Source organism: Emiliania huxleyi (assembly GCF_000372725.1).
Source record: "Emiliania huxleyi CCMP1516 chromosome Unknown EMIHUscaffold_136, whole genome shotgun sequence".
NCBI lineage: Eukaryota > Haptophyta > Isochrysidales > Noelaerhabdaceae > Emiliania > Emiliania huxleyi.
Window position 1 is genome coordinate 279,010 of NW_005201231.1, and position 14,627 is coordinate 293,636.

At 68.7% G+C, this 14,627-nt stretch overlaps 2 protein-coding genes across 2 annotated transcripts; one reads left to right on the top strand and one right to left on the bottom strand.

Moving 5' to 3' along the window:
* Nucleotides 1-5,971: 5,971 nt before the first annotated feature.
* Nucleotides 5,972-6,394, bottom strand: EMIHUDRAFT_313566 (hypothetical protein; the record flags this gene model as incomplete). The annotated part of the gene is made up of 1 exon (XM_005788339.1): nucleotides 5,972-6,394. One exon carries the CDS (start codon nucleotides 6,392-6,394, stop codon nucleotides 5,972-5,974), a length of 423 nt encoding a protein of 140 aa, XP_005788396.1.
* Nucleotides 6,395-11,220: 4,826 nt separating this feature from the next.
* Nucleotides 11,221-11,818, top strand: EMIHUDRAFT_227107 (hypothetical protein; the record flags this gene model as incomplete). Its single annotated transcript, XM_005788340.1, has 2 exons — nucleotides 11,221-11,601; nucleotides 11,681-11,818. 2 exons carry the CDS (start codon nucleotides 11,221-11,223, stop codon nucleotides 11,816-11,818), a joined length of 519 nt encoding a protein of 172 aa, XP_005788397.1.
* Nucleotides 11,819-14,627: the final 2,809 nt, after the last annotated feature.

Consider the following 14,627-nt stretch of genomic DNA (forward strand, 5'->3'; position numbering starts at 1 on the left):
ACCGTCCTATGGCGGCGAGTATCGCTACGCCAGGGAGGACAAGGACGTCGACGTGCGGCTGCTGCTGTTCGAGTCGTTCGGTGGGTTTGGGAAGGGGGTCGGCGAGATCCTCTGGGGGGCGGCGAACGTGCTGCAGAACAAGCTGACGCGGGCCCAGTACCTCGATGAGGTGACTTGGACCACAAAGAGCTGGCTGGGGCTGCAGAAACAGCGCATCTCAGTCGTTCTTCACACGGCCATCGCAGAGCAGATTGTGAATGAGCTTGCCTGCGGCGAGGGCGGTCGAGTGCACGGAGCTAAGTGCCTCGCCGTCCTCGCGGGAGTCGCTTAGGCGGCTCCAGTGGTGTACCTGTGTTAGTGCCAGTGCGCGCCAGTCCCGTGCTTAGTGTTGTGCGAGGGAGTTTTGTGAGTGAGTATTCTTGATACGAAACCACGACGACGCACACCAGTCGACTCGCATCGGTTGCCTCCATTAACGGCGGAGCTATTCTCGCGCCCACACACACACACACACGGGGGGAGGGCAGTTTTTTCGTTAAATTCTTTTCCTCGCGATGTCAGCCCCGCGGCGCCGCTCGCGCCGCCTCGCCTCCGCCGCCGCCGCCGCACACTGCCCCCTCACCGACCTGCCCCTTGAGCTTCTCGCGCGCGTCATCTCCCGCTGCGACCCCGCCGACATCGCTCGCGTCGCGGCCGTCTCGCTGCTCTTCCACGCCTCGCTTGCGCTGGAGGGCATCCGCTTGCGCCTGCAAGAGGCCGGCTTCGAGCCGCCGGCGCAGCTAGAGGGCGAGAGCTGCGCCGTGCAGTGGCTGTGCTACTCGGCCTTGCTGCGCGAGTCCAACCCGCCGGCGAGGCTGGCGGCGGGCCTTCGGCACAGCGTCTTCATCGACGGCGAGGGGCGGCTCTCGTCGTGCGGCGCGGCAGCGGAGGGAGAGGAGGACGAGGAGGACGAGGAGGACGAGTTTCCAGGCCTTCTCGGTCACGGCGATGGCGTGCTGCAGCTGAAGACGCCGACCCGCCTCCCATCGCTAATTGGAGGCGAGCGCGCGATTGGTGTGGAGGCGTCACGATACTTCAGCCTCGCTCTCTCCGCGGACGGCGCCGTTTGGTCCTGGGGCTGCGGTGAGCTGGGACACGGCGACCAGGAGGATCAGTGGCAGCCAAAGAAGATCGAGGCCTTGGCGGGGCAGCGGGCCATCGCTGTGTCGGCTGGACTTAACCACAGCCTCGCCCTCACCGCCGACGGCTCCGTCTGGAGCTGGGGCGATGGACACTTTGGCCGGTTGGGCCACGGTGACGAGGAGAACCAGCTGCTGCCGAAGAAGATCGAGGCTTTGGCTGGCCAGCGCGTCGTCGCTGTGTCGGCTGGAGGGGGGCACAGCCTCGCCATCACCGCCGACGGCATTGTCTGGAGCTGGGGCTATGGATACTTGGGCCGGTTGGGCCACGGCGACCAGCAGAACCAGCTGCTGCCCAAGAAGGTTGAGGCCTTTGCTGCCCAGCGTGTCGTCGCAGTGTCGGCTGAAGGCGGGCACAGCATCGCCATCACCGCCGACGGCGCCGTCTGGAGCTGGGGCGTTGGCTACTTTGGCCGGCTGGGCCACGGCGACGAGCAGCACCAGCTGCTGCCCAAGAAGATCGAGGCTTTGGCTGGCCAGCGCGTCATCGCTGTGTCTACTGGAGGGGCTCACAACCTTGCCATCACCGCCGACGGAGCCGTCTGGAGCTGGGGCTATGGAGCCTCTGGCAATCTGGGCCACGGAGACGGGCAGGGCCAGCTGCTGCCCAAGAAGGTCGAGGCCTTTGCTGGCCAGCGCGTCGTCGCTGTGTCGGCAGGGGAAGACCACAGCCTCGCCCTCGCCGCCGACGGCGCCGTCTTTACCTGGGGCGGGGGCGAGAGCAGCTGCCTAGGCCATGGAGAGGACCTGTCCAACCAGCTGCAGCCCAAGAAGATCGAGGTCTGGTCGCAGGAGTGAGAGGGGGGCAAGGGGCGCGTGGCTGATAGGAGTACGACCGACTCGGGAGAGGCCAAGATTCGGATGGGGTGGGAGGGCTGGCCAAGCGGAAGCGCTAGTTCCCTAGAGCTACCGATCTGAGTCGCGCTAAAAAATTCTTTTTCTGCGATGAAGAAAGAAAGAAAACAGACAGGCCAAGGGAGGGATGGGAGGAGCCAGTCAGTCAGTCAGTCTTACACACCTCCAAGCAAGGAGGACGGGCCCACACGCACACACACGCTGCACACGATTGGCTCGGGAGCCGACACGAGGCACGCTGTCACCGGCCGTAGCACTGGGTCCGGACTGCTGGACGCACAACACACAGCTCACAGGACAGCTCACGAGGTGGCGCTGTATAGTGGGGTTCTCAGGGACCGACACGGGAGAAGAAGGTGGAGCACAGGGACGGGGACACAGAACTCACGAACTGATATCCCACCCCGCGCCGGGGGCGGTGGCGCGCGCGAGCGCCGGGGTATTTGGACCCGCAGTCTGGCAGGCGCCAGGCCACAGATCCGCCGGCAGAGCCTTCAAGCCGCATCCGCGATCCGCGCCGGCTCTCAGAAGAGATCCGGCGCGGTGCTGACCGCGTCCTCGCAGCGGACCACCGAGTTCACGATGATGTCCGAGGAGAAGCGGTGCAGCTGCGGCACGATGCGGTAGTCGCACAATGCCGCATTGCGGTTTGCGGCACTCCTGCTGCAACGCGCGCGCGGCGGTGAGGAGAGCGCGAGCCCTTGAGCTGCTGGAGTCAGTCCATCGCCCGCGCATGCGCGCTGGCCTTGAGGTGGTTCCACCAACAACTGGCCCAGGGGTTGTGACCCTGCGCAAAGCGCAGGAATTTGCCGAGCGCGCCCTTGGTCCTAGGGCCCCGCTCGGGGAGTTGAAGGCGGCCGCCGTGGTGCGCGTAAGGGTTCCGGAGAACCTCTTGGCACCACGCGAGTGGCGGCCGCCACTCCGACGCGCCGCCGGTGGCGCCGCGCAGAGCGCGCAACACCACCAGCTCGTGATAAAAAGAAAGAAAGAAAGAAAACACACAACCCAAGGGAGGGATGGGAGAACGGCACGCCGCCACCACACAGGGATTTTAAGGAGAGGAGAGTGTGATGCGCTAGCCGTCGCCCACCCTGGGGAGTAGTCTGCCTCTTCGTATCTCTTTTCGCAGTCTCTCGCCGCTTCTCGCTGCAACCTTCATGCCACCTCGCGGCCGTCCCACTCTCGTCGTTCTCTCCCTTGTCACTTCCTCTGATAGAATTTAGACAAAACAACTCTCTCTCACAGCAGACAGGCTTCTGATAGAATAGGAAGGCGCAGCGCGGAATTCTTTTCCTCGCGATGTCTGCCCCGCGGCGCCGCTCGCGCCGCCTCGCCGCCACCGCCGCCCCCTCGCCAATCACGCCGCCGCCCTATCGCCTCCTCGATCTCCCCACGGACCTCCTTGTGCGCGCCGTCTCTCGCTGCGACCCCGCCGACATCGCTCGCGTCGCGGCCGTCTCGCTGCTCTTCAACGCTTCTCTCGCGCTGGAGGGCATCCGCTTGTGGGCGCAAGAGCGCGGCTTCGAGCTGCCGGCGCAGCCAGAGGGCGAGAGCTGCGCCGTGCGGTGGCTGTGCTTCTATGCCTTGCTGCGCGAGGCCAACCCGCCGGCGAGGCTGGCGGCGGGCCTTCGGCACAGCGTCTTCATCGACGGCGAGGGGCGGCTCTCGTCGTGCGGCGCGGCAGCGGAGGGAGAGGAGGACGAGGAGGACTGGCAGGAGTTTCCAGGCCTTCTCGGCCACGGCGAGGGCGTGCTGCAGCTTAAGACGCCGACCCGCCTCCCATCGCTAATTGGAGGCGAACGCGCGATTGGTGTGGCGGCGTCATTTTACTTCAGCCTCGCTCTCTCCGCGCACGGCGCCCTTTGGTCCTGGGGCTGTGGCTACTCTGGCCAGCTGGGCCACGGCGACACGCAGCACCAGCTGCTGCCCAAGAAGATCGAGGCCTTTGCTGGCCAGCGCGTCATCGCTGTGTCGGCTGGAGGCGGCCACAGCATCGCCATCACCGCCGACGGTGCCGTGTGGAGCTGGGGCAGTGGAGGCGATGGCAAGTTGGGCCACGGCGACCTGCAGAACCAGCTGCTGCCGAAGAAGATCGAGGCCTTTGCTGGCCAGCGCGTCATCGCTGTGTCGGCTGGAGGCGGCCACAGTCTCGCCATCACCGCCGACGGAGCCGTCTGGAGCTGGGGCATGGGTAGCAGTGGCCGGTTGGGCCACGGCGACGGGCAGGAGCAGCTGCTGCCCAAGAAGATCGAGGCTTTGGCTGGGCAGCGCGTCGTCGCTGTCTCAGCTGGAGCTTACCACAGCATCGCCCGCACCGCCGACGGCGCTGTCTTGACCTGGGGCAATGGAGGCGTTGGCAGGCTGGGCCACGGCGACCAGCAGAACCAACTGCTGCCGAAGAAGATCGAGGCCTTGGCTGACTTGCGCGTCGTCGCTGTGTCGGCTGGACAGTACCACAGCCTCGCCATCACCGCCGACGGCACCGTCTGGAGCTGGGGCTATGGAGACTATGGCACGTCGGGCCACGGCGACGAGCAGGACCAGCTGCTGCCCAAGAAGATCGAGGCCTTTGCTGACTTGCGCGTCGTCGCTGTGTCGGCTGGAGCGTACCACAGCCTCGCCATTACCGCCGACGGCGCCGTCTTTACCTGGGGCAAGGGCGAGAGCGGCTGCCTGGGCCACGGAGAGGACCTGTCGAACCAGCTGCTGCCCAAGAAGATCGAGGTGTGGTCGCAGGAGTGAGAGGGGGGCGAGGGGCGTGGCTGATATAGGAGTGCGACCGGCTCGGGAGAGGCCAAGATCCGGATAGGGTGGGAGGGCTGGCCAAGCGCTAGACCCTAGAGCTACAGATACTGTGGTGGCTGGGGAGCTGGATGACGTGAGTCGTGACGATCTCAGCCAGCATGTAAAATTCTTTTTCCATAAATTCTTTTGTGTACCCCCTTGGACCATCCGCGATCCCTGGGAGCGAAGTCAGCTCGCGAGGCATGTCCGTCTTGCCGCCTCTGCTAGCTCCTCTGCCGCGCCCACAACCACCGTGAGCTTCGCGCACTGGAACCCGCGCACTACGTCTACGAGTGCTTCCTCAAGGAGCCGACGTGCAGGCGCAACGCCACGGCGGCAGAAGGGGCGGCGGCGAGGGAGAGGACTGGGGAAGCGGCGGCGGGGGGGAAGGTGACGGGGGTAGGAGGGGGAACGGCGATGGGGGCGGTGGAGGTGGCGGGGGGGCGAGGGGGGGGGGGCGGTAGGGGGGATGGCGAAGTTGGGAGGGAGGGGGCGATAAAGGAAGAGGCAGCTGAGGAGAAGGCGGGCCAAGAAGATCGAGGCGTGGGGTCCGGGGCAGTGAGGGAAAGGGCGAAGGGCGCACAGGAGCGTGCGGCCTATTCTTCACAGGCACGCCCGAGGTGCACAGGAACGTATCCGAGAGGTGAACCGGGACGACCGGGCGTGCCCTCCTCCACCTCGCGCTTCGCCTCTGTTCTCGTCCGCATCGGGTGGTGCGGTGGGTAGTCGAGGTCTCTGAGGGTAAATTATGTGGCATGTCGCATGTGGTCATCAGCGGGCCTTGGTGTGTGCTCAGCTCTGCTCAGCCACAGGCTACTCTCTCGTGTAATGGACGAGTTCGTGTGTTCGTCGGTCGTGGGAGGTGCCGAACAGAAGTTTGAGAACAGACACCCCACCCCGAGCGGGGGGCGCCGGTGTGGGGGGTGTCGATGTGGCGAGGCGCGGCACGAGCGCGCGTCCGCGCCCCAGTCCGGTGAGCGGTGTCCGCTCGGGCCTCGGGGCACATATACGCGATACGCCACACGACGGGCCACGCGCACGCTCCAGCACACCCGTGATGCTCGCGGGTCGCGCGGCTGTCGCGTTGGCTTTTCTAGATCTCGCCTGCGCTGAGCGTGCGGGTGCCGCTCGGCGATTCATGAAGTGTAAAAACACTAAGCAGAGCCGCCGCGCCCCGCGCCCCGCCCGCCCCGCCCACCCCGCCCGCCCCGCCCGCCCCGTCCACGCCCCCCTCTCCCCCCTCGCCTACCGACCGCCGCCGTGGCGCCCACGGGCTGAGCCTGGGGCGCGGGGCGCGAGGGCGGCTGGTGAACAAACGTCGTCTGCGCCGCCACCAGCCGCCCAGTTGCGGCGATGGGCAGCGCCGGCTGGCGGCAGGCCGGGCAGTTGCTGTCGCGCTCCAGCACGCGCGGCGCACACGTCTCGCAGTACAGCGCGTGGCCACACGCAAAGCGGACCGATCGAGGGGCGTCCCAGCAGAGGTCACACAGGCGCTCCTCGGCCCCAGCCGTCTCCTCCACCTCCCCCGCCGCCTCGACTAGCGCCTCCAGCCGCGGCAGCGCCTCTGCGAGCGGCATCCGCCTCTTCTTCCTCACGAGAGCCAGCCCAACCACCAGCCGCGCCAGCTCCTCGGCCTGCGCCGCTGACCAGCCCGCGTCGGCCGCCGCGATGCTCTCCGCCGTGTCGGGCTCCTCCAGCGCGTCGTCGCACGCGTTGAGCAAGCCGACGGCGCCGCGGCCGGTCAGGGCGACGAGAAGCGTGATGCCGAGCGCAAAGCCATCAGTGAGCTGCGAAGCCTGGTTGTCCAGCGAGATGATCGGGTCCATGTAGCCGGGCTTTCCAAAGATACGCTGCGTCGACAAGTGCGAGACCTGCTGGCTGCCGCCGGCCGTCGCCTCTGCCGCGCGCGCGAGGCCCACGTCGGCGAGGTAGCCGTTGCCGCGCTCGTCGAGCAGGATGTTGCCCGCCGAGACGTCGCGGTGCAGGATCATCGGAGAGAGCGTGTGCAGGTAGTGCAGCGCGCTCGCTGCGTCGCGCAGCACGCGGAGCCGTGCAGCGGAGGAGAGCGGCGGAGGCGGCGACTCGAAGCCGAGCATGCGGAGCCGCTGCAGTGCGGCTGGCGAGCGGTAGAGGCGGTCCTCGGCATCGATCTCGGCGTGGCCCTTCTCCTTGGCCAGCTGCAGCGCCGTCTTGCCGCTCGCACTGCGCGCCGTCGCATCTGCGCCAGCCCGCAGCAAGCGCCGCACGACGGCGAGTTGGTTGAAGACGGCGGCGTACATCAGCGCGGTGCCGCGTTTGCTGGTCTGCAGGTTGATCTCCGCGCCGTGCCGCAGCAGCAGCTCGACCACCCGCTCGTGGCCGCAGTTGGCGGCGGCCATCAGCGCGGTGATGCCGAGGCTGTCCTGCTTGTTGATCTCCGCGCCGTGCTGCAGCAGCAGCTCGACCACCCGCTCGTGGCCGTGCTCGGCGGCGCCCATCAGCAGCGTGATGCCGCTCACGATGCCTCTCTCGTACGTCGCGTCGACCCGCCCGCCTTCCTCAAGCCACGCCAGCACCGCCTCCTCGTCGCCTCGCCCAGCCGCTGCCACGACCGCATCGGAGACTGCCACGCCACCGCTCGGCGCCGCCGCCGCCGGCGACAGATTACCCGGCCGCACCCGCACGCTCTCGCCGCCGCCCTCGAGCGCCACCGCGTACCGCCCGCCCTCGAAGCTCCCCGCCACGCCCCGCTGCCCGTTCAGCTCGGGGCGGGAAGAGAGCCCGCCGAGCTCGACTCGCTGGCCGAGCAGCGGCGCGTCCACAGCTGCCGCTGCCGCGCCCGAGGAAGCTCCGCCCGGCCCCGCCCGGCCGTCTGCAGCCGCCGCCGCCTCAGCCAAGACCTTGACGCACTCGGCGTGGCCCTTCTCCTTGGCCAGCTGCAGCGCCGTCTTGCCGCTCGTGGCTCGCACCGCCCAATCCGCGCCCGCCCGCAGCAAGCGCCGCACGACGGCGGGATGGTTCAAGAGGGCGGCGTACATCAGCGCGGTGTGGCCGCCGCTGTCCCGCAAGTTGACCTCAGCGCGCTGTAGCAACTCGACCACCCGCTCGTGGCCGAATCCGGCGGCAGCCATCAGCGCGGTGTAGCCGCCACTGTCCTGCAGGTTGACCTCAGCGCCGTGCCGAATCAGCAATTCGACCACCCGCTCGTGGCCGTGGCGGGCGGCGTACATCAGCGCGGTGCCGCCGACGCTGTCCTGCAGGTTGATCTTCGCCCCGCGCCGCAGCAGCAGCTCAATCACCCGCTCGTGGCCTTGGTTGGCGGCGCCCATCATCAGCGTGATGCCGCTAATCTTGCCTCTCTCGTACGTCGCGTCGGCCCGCCCGCCGCCCTCAAGCCACGCCAACACTGCCTCCTCCTCGCCTCGCTCCGCCGCTAGCACGGCCGCGTCGAAGCGGCTCTGGGAATCTGCACTCACCATCGTCTCGGTGCCCAGCGAATTCTTTTTCCCGGTCGCCAATTCTTTTTCTCCCTTCACAGCCGGCTCGAGGGCGCTTGCGCCGGCCGCCGCGGCCGCCACCCATGACCAAGGAGAAGCTCCGCGCCAACCTGCGTGGCCTCAAGGCCAGGGTCATCGACACGTCGGCGCTCATCGCGCGCCACGTCGAGCTCAAGGCGCAGCTTGAGGCGGCAGTCGCCGAGCGGCGCCGCATGGGCGAGGAGAAGGCGGCGGCGGAGAGCACGGCGGCGCTGCGCTCGGCGGCGGAGGCCGCGGTCAAGCAGCAGCTCGAGGCGGCGCGCGGCGAGGTCCAGCAGCCCCCTTTGGTACCCTTTAGTGGGGTAGGAAGCGTCGGGATGTAAGCGGGGCGGGTTTGTGTGTGTGTGTGTGTGTGTGTGTGTGTGTGTGTGTGTGTGTGGTGTGGTGTGGGCGCGAGAATAGCTCCGCCGTTCATGGAGGCAACCGATACGAGTCGACTGGTGTGTGTCGTCGGTGGTTTTTCGTATCAAGAATACTCACTCACTCACACGGCGGGTTTGCTGCTGCGGGGTCCCCCGCTGTCGCCCGGGGTCATGCGAGGGGTGGGCACGACCAGTAGGGACCCCCCCCGGGCCCCGCTCTCTACAGTTGGGGCCTCCGCGGCCGAGTGGGAGATATTGGATGGGAAACGGGTCGATTTGCAAAGTGGGGCGCCGGGCCCGGCCGGGCCCGATCGCGGTCTCAGCCCTACCTGGCCATTCTAGATTATAGAATGGCATCCTTACATCTAGAATGGCGTCTCGCGCGCGCTCACCCGGCCGCCTCGCAGCCCCAGCGGCCGGGGGGCGCTTGCCGGGGTTGGGGCTGGTCACACACAGGCGCCACTTTAACGCGGCGAGCCAGAGGAGTCACACAGGAGAGCCCCCAACATGCCACATTTTCAGCAGCAGACGGGCCGCGGTGAGGGCCCATTCTGTATCGAAGAATGGGGTCCGCCGCCGTCCCCCACGGCCTTCTCACGCCCCCAGCGGCGGCGTGCCGCTCGGCCAGACTGGTGGGGTTCGCGCACAAGCCCCAGTTCAACACAGGGAGCCCAACAGTCCGCAAATGAGAGTCCTCCCCCCGCCCCCAAACTAGAGCAGACGCCGGGGGGTGCGCCACGTATGGCAAAAGCAAACGCACGATGGCCGCCGGCGGCCGTTGAGCGCTGCCGCCGTTCGAGCCTTGGATGTCAGTCCGTCGCCGCCTGTGGCGAGGGCAGTGGAGGTGTGAGATTTGTGCTCGCAAGTGGTGGGCGGGCGAAAGGGTCGGGCGGCGAAAGAGAGCAGACAGCAGACAGCGCGAAATGCGGACTACTCGTGTCACATCTACTCCTCGTGTCACCTAGTCATGGTCGTCGCTTCCCTGGCCGGTCTCCGAGTCCTGCTCCTCGCCCGAGTCCTCGTCCAAGTTCGAGTAGTCTTCCTCCTCTTCGTCCTCTTCGTCGATCTCGTCGAGCCGGCTCCTGGCCCGACGCCCGTGACGCTGGGGCCGACTTGCTACGCGCGCTGCGACCCGGACCGCCACCTCTGCTGCCGCCTGTGCTACCCGTAGTCCTTGCCGGCGAGCGAGTGCCTTTTGCGGGGCTGTCGCCAGAGCGGGTGTCGCCACGGCCGTCTTCTGATCTGTTTTGTGGTCTGCGGACTGCGCGCTGCGCTGCGCTGCGCGTCTCGAGGCGCGCCGCAACACAGCCCGTGTAAATGGGGTAATGGATAAACCAAGCATCCCCGATGGCCGGGGGGATGTCCCATGGCCCCGGGGTGGCCGTGGGCACGCAGGGGGCACCGCTACGGGCCGCTGCGGCGCCCATTCTACTTCGAAGAATGCCATTCTTGAAACTAGAATCTAGGTCTGAGACCGTCCGTGCCGGGCCCGGCTCGGGCCCGTGCCGGGCCCGGCCCGCGCGCTTTGCCGGGCCCGGCTTTGCCACTCCCGGGCCGAAGCGCCCAAATCAGCAGGTCGAGGAGCGAGGCGGGCCCGGCGAGGAGAAAACGGGCCCGGCAAACCGTCTGTCCTGCCCGGGCCCGTCTGCGGCACATCGACCGGCCCGCTCACTCACAGCCGGGCCCGGGCAGGAGGGTTTGCCGGGCCCGTTTTGCGCGAGGCGGGGCCGGGCGAGGAGAAAACCGGCCCGGCTAAAGCACGCTCGGCGGCCCGGGAGCGGCCACTTTTGACCCGCCCGGGCCCGCCCCACTTACGTCCGGGGCCCCAGTTAGCTCTGCAGACAGCCAGACAGCTCCGCGAGGTCGGACCGACTTTTTCAGACTACTATTCTGGTACCAAGGATATGTGCTGCTAGATCTCACTGAGCTGAGCTCATATCTGCCTTTGGTAAGCAGTTTTGAGTTCGGGCATGTCTCCGGTAAGCTGTTTCCGTGTACGGAGGGCCGCGCGTCCGGACGCGCATGACGTCGGCCGGGACCCCCCGTGCGGGGGCCTTCTCTCGGACTCAGGGAAACTCGAGAGTTGCCAGAATGGAGCACCAAACACCCTCTGGTTTCCCTGGAAATTTCCGGAAACGAAAAGTGCTGGGGGACCCTCTCGCACTTGGAGCCCTCTCGTTTCCTTTTTGGTTTCCGGAAACATGGGTACAGGCCAAGGAGGAGGAGGACGACGATGGCGACATCGACATGCTCGCCGAGACGGGCGGCGGCGGCGGCGCGGCGGGCACGTCGGGGCTGCTCGCCTCGAGCCTTTGGCCTGGAGGCCGTCTCTAGCTATGTATGTATGTATGTATGTAGGAAGGTGAAGAACAGCCAGGCTCGGACTGGACACCAATGCGGTATGGGTGGAAGCTGGACAGATGATGACGGCTGTGAATAGCAAATTCGATTTTTTTTCTCAACACCCGGCTCGCGGCGGCCTCGGGCCGGCTTTGCCCGTGCTGCCGGCCGCCGCGGCCGCCACCCATGACCAAGGAGAAGCTCCGCGCCAACCTGCGTGGCCTCAAGGCCAGGGTCATCGACACGTCGGCGCTCATCGCGCGCCACGTCGAGCTCAAGGCGCAGCTTGAGGCGGCAGTCGCCGAGCGGCGCCGCATGGGCGAGGAGAAGGCGGCGGCGGAGAGCACGGCGGCGCTGCGCTCGGCGGCGGAGGCCGCGGTCAAGCAGCAGCTCGAGGCGGCGCGCGGCGAGGTGCAGCAGCACAAGACGGAGAGCGCGCGGCTGCGCACGCGCCTCTCCGACCTCGAGGCGGTGCTGCTGAGCGAGCGCTCGGCGGCGTCGAGCGCGTCGCAGGCGGCGGTGAAGGTCTCGCTGGCGGAGCAGGGCGCCACGACGCGCGAGGCCGCCGTGCTCGAGAGGGCGCGAGAGCCGAGGCGGCCAGGACGCGCAGCGCGCTCGGACGGACGTTCTCGGACCCTTCTTCTAGGAGCGGGAGCTCGAGGCGGCGATCGCCGAGGCGCAGGCGGAGCGAGAGGAGGCGGCCAAGCAGCGGCGCGAGGCGGCGGAGGAGCGAGCCACCTTCCAGACGACGATCGCCGCCGTGGAGCGCCGCGCGCAAGCCTAGATGCTTCCTATCTCGGCCTATCTCGGCCAGATCTCCCCACACCTCCCCAAATCTCCCCAAATCTCGCCGTGCGCGACGGCGTGGCGCTCGAGAGGTCACGGACTCTTAGACCCTCGCACTCCCGTCTTGACTTGGCCACTCACAAGGCGCAGGCGCCAGAGCAGCGGCGGAGGAGAGCAGCCGCGCCGGCGCTGCTGCCAACCTCGCTCGGGGTCTGCTCACACCTTCAGCTGTGAACAGGAGAGCAGCCGCGCGAGGGCGGCGCTCGAGGAGGCGGTGGCGAAGGCGCGGAGCGAAGGGGTGGAGGAGGGCAGGGCGGCGATGCAGACGTGCCGCGACGCGACGGCGGAGGCCGAGGCGCGGGCGGCGCGCGCAGCGGCGGCGGCGGAGGCGCTGCAAGCTCGGGTGGCGGAGCTGGAGGCGGCGAGGGAGGAGCCGCAGGCGGCGAGGGAGGAGGAGGGCGGCGCGGTGGGCGGCGGCCCATCCCTGATTGGAGCTCACCCACTGCGCATGGGGGCGGCGGTGGCGGTCGCTCTCGGCGCGGCCGTGAAGAGTCCGCCCGGCTGCGCCTTCGCCGTCGACGCCCCTTCGCCGCCGTGCCGCGGCCGGGGAAGCAGCGCGCAAGCTTCGCCCGCCTCATTGGGCCGGGGAAGCAGCGCGCAAGCTTCGCCCGCCTCCCGCGGCCGCCCGCCGCCAGCGTCGCTGTCCGAGTCGGCGCAGCGGGGGGCGCGGGCGGTGCGCATGGCACGAGATCGGCGCAGATCAGGCGAGATGAGCCGAGCATAGGCTGCGCAGCTTGGGCGCGGGCTGGCGCACGAGCTGCCGTCTCCAGCCCGCTGCAGCTCGCGCTTCTCTCCCGCTCGCTGCGCCTCGCAGGCCTCTCCTGCCTGCGACGGCCAAAGGAGCGGTCAGCCGTCTCCAGCACGCAGAGCAGAGCCGCCACCGGCCCGCGTGAGTGTGAGGAGCGGGGGCTGCAGCGCGCAGCCGTCGCCAGCAGCTAAGTCGCCAGCAGCGGCTAAGTCGCCAGCGGCTAGGTCGCCAGCAGCTAAGTCGCCAGTAGCGGCTAAGTCCCCAGCGGCTAGGTCGCCAGCGGCGAAGTCGCCATCGGGTAGGTCGGCGGCGGTTCCGTCGCCAGCTGCGCCTTGCGAGCCGGGCGCGGCATCGTGGGACGAGCTTGACGACGAGGATTGGGAGGAGGGGCCTGCGGCGCCAGACTTGCCTGACCTGCTCCCGGACCCGCTGCCAGAGCGAGCCGCTTCGCCGCCATGGCCGGCTGCGACAGAGGAGGCGGAGGAGGCGGAGGAGGCGAGGGAGGAGGCGGAGGAGGCGAGGGAGGAGGCGGAGGAGGCGAGGGAGGAGGCGGAGGAGGCGAGGGAGGAGGCGGAGGAAGCGAGGGAGGAGGCGGAGGAGGCGGAGGAGGCGAGGGGGGAGGCGGAGGAGGCGAGGGAGGAGGAGAGGGAGGAGGCGAGGGAGGAGGCGCAGAGGGAGGTTTCCGGTGTCGCCGAGTCGCGTCGCTGTGCTCCCGCCGCTGCTACTGCTGCTGCACTTTCCGCCGCTACTGCTACTGCTGCTCCTGCTGCTGCCGCAGCGGCTGCGACCGGCACCGGCGCCGGCGCCGGTAAGCGAGCCTCTGGCCGGCGCAGCGTCGGCAGCCCCGTGGCGGGCCCAAACCCGAAGCGGAGGAGGCATCAAAAGGAGCGGTCTGCCGCCCCGCCGGCACGGGCCACGCGAGGCGGCGCGGCGGCCGCGGCCGCGGTGAGGACGACCACCGGCAGTGCGGCTTTCCCAACGCTGGAGGGTCGGGGGCTTGGGCTTGCCGCCGCGGCGGCGGCGCCCTCAGCCGCCGCGCTTGCGCCTGCTGCCGCCGCCGCGGCGCCCGCTGCTGCTGCCCCGGCGCGTGTTGCTGCTGCGGCGAGGCCCCTCGGACGACGCAGCGTTGTGCACCAGCCAAGCGCGGCCGCGGCGGCCGCCGCTACCGCGGCGGCGAGAGGCTTCGGAGCGGAGAGCGTTGGTGCAGGTGCTTCCACCTCTCTCTACGTGCTGCCGGCCCCGCCCAAGCCGAAAGGACGGGCCAGTCGTTCGCGGGGGCCTCCAGCTGCTGGGACATCGGCATCCGCTGCTGCTGGGACATCGGCATCTGCTGCTGCTGGGACATCGGCATCTGCTGCTGCTGGGACATCGGCATCCGCTGCTGCTGGGACATCGGCATCCGCTGCTGCTGGGACATCGGCATCTGCTGCTGCTGAGACGGCATCCGCTGCTTCCGATCCTCCCGCCAGCAGCAGCGGATGCGCCTCACCGGCGAGCCGCGGCGGTGCGGCGGCCTTGCCGTCCTCCAAGCGGCCGCGGCAGTGCAAGGCGGCGAGCCCCGCCTGCGCGTCTGCTGCCCCGCCATACCCGTGAACGGCGTCTCTTCACACCTCGGGCTGTGAATAGGCGAGCCCCGCCTCCGCGTCTGCAGCCGCCGCGTCGAGTCGCAGCGGCGGCGGCGGCGGCGGCGGAGGCGGAGGTGGAGGCGGTGGCGGCGGCGGAGGCGGAGGCGGTGGCTGCTAGCAGTTTGCTGCCTCCTCTTGATTGTTAACTCCACCCCGCGTGCATGTGAGCGGGTAGGCGGTGGGAGCAAGGCAGCTCGGCCGCGCTGCGGCAGTCCTCTCCCCTCATTCGTCGAGTCGCTCGAGGCGCGGCCTCTAGATGAGGGGGGAGGGGGGGAGGGGGGGCGGGAGGAGGGGCGGCAGCAAGCTCCCGGTGGCAAATACTCGCCATACAGTCCAAGATGGACGCTCGCGTCCCCGGGCGTGCTCTGGTGTGT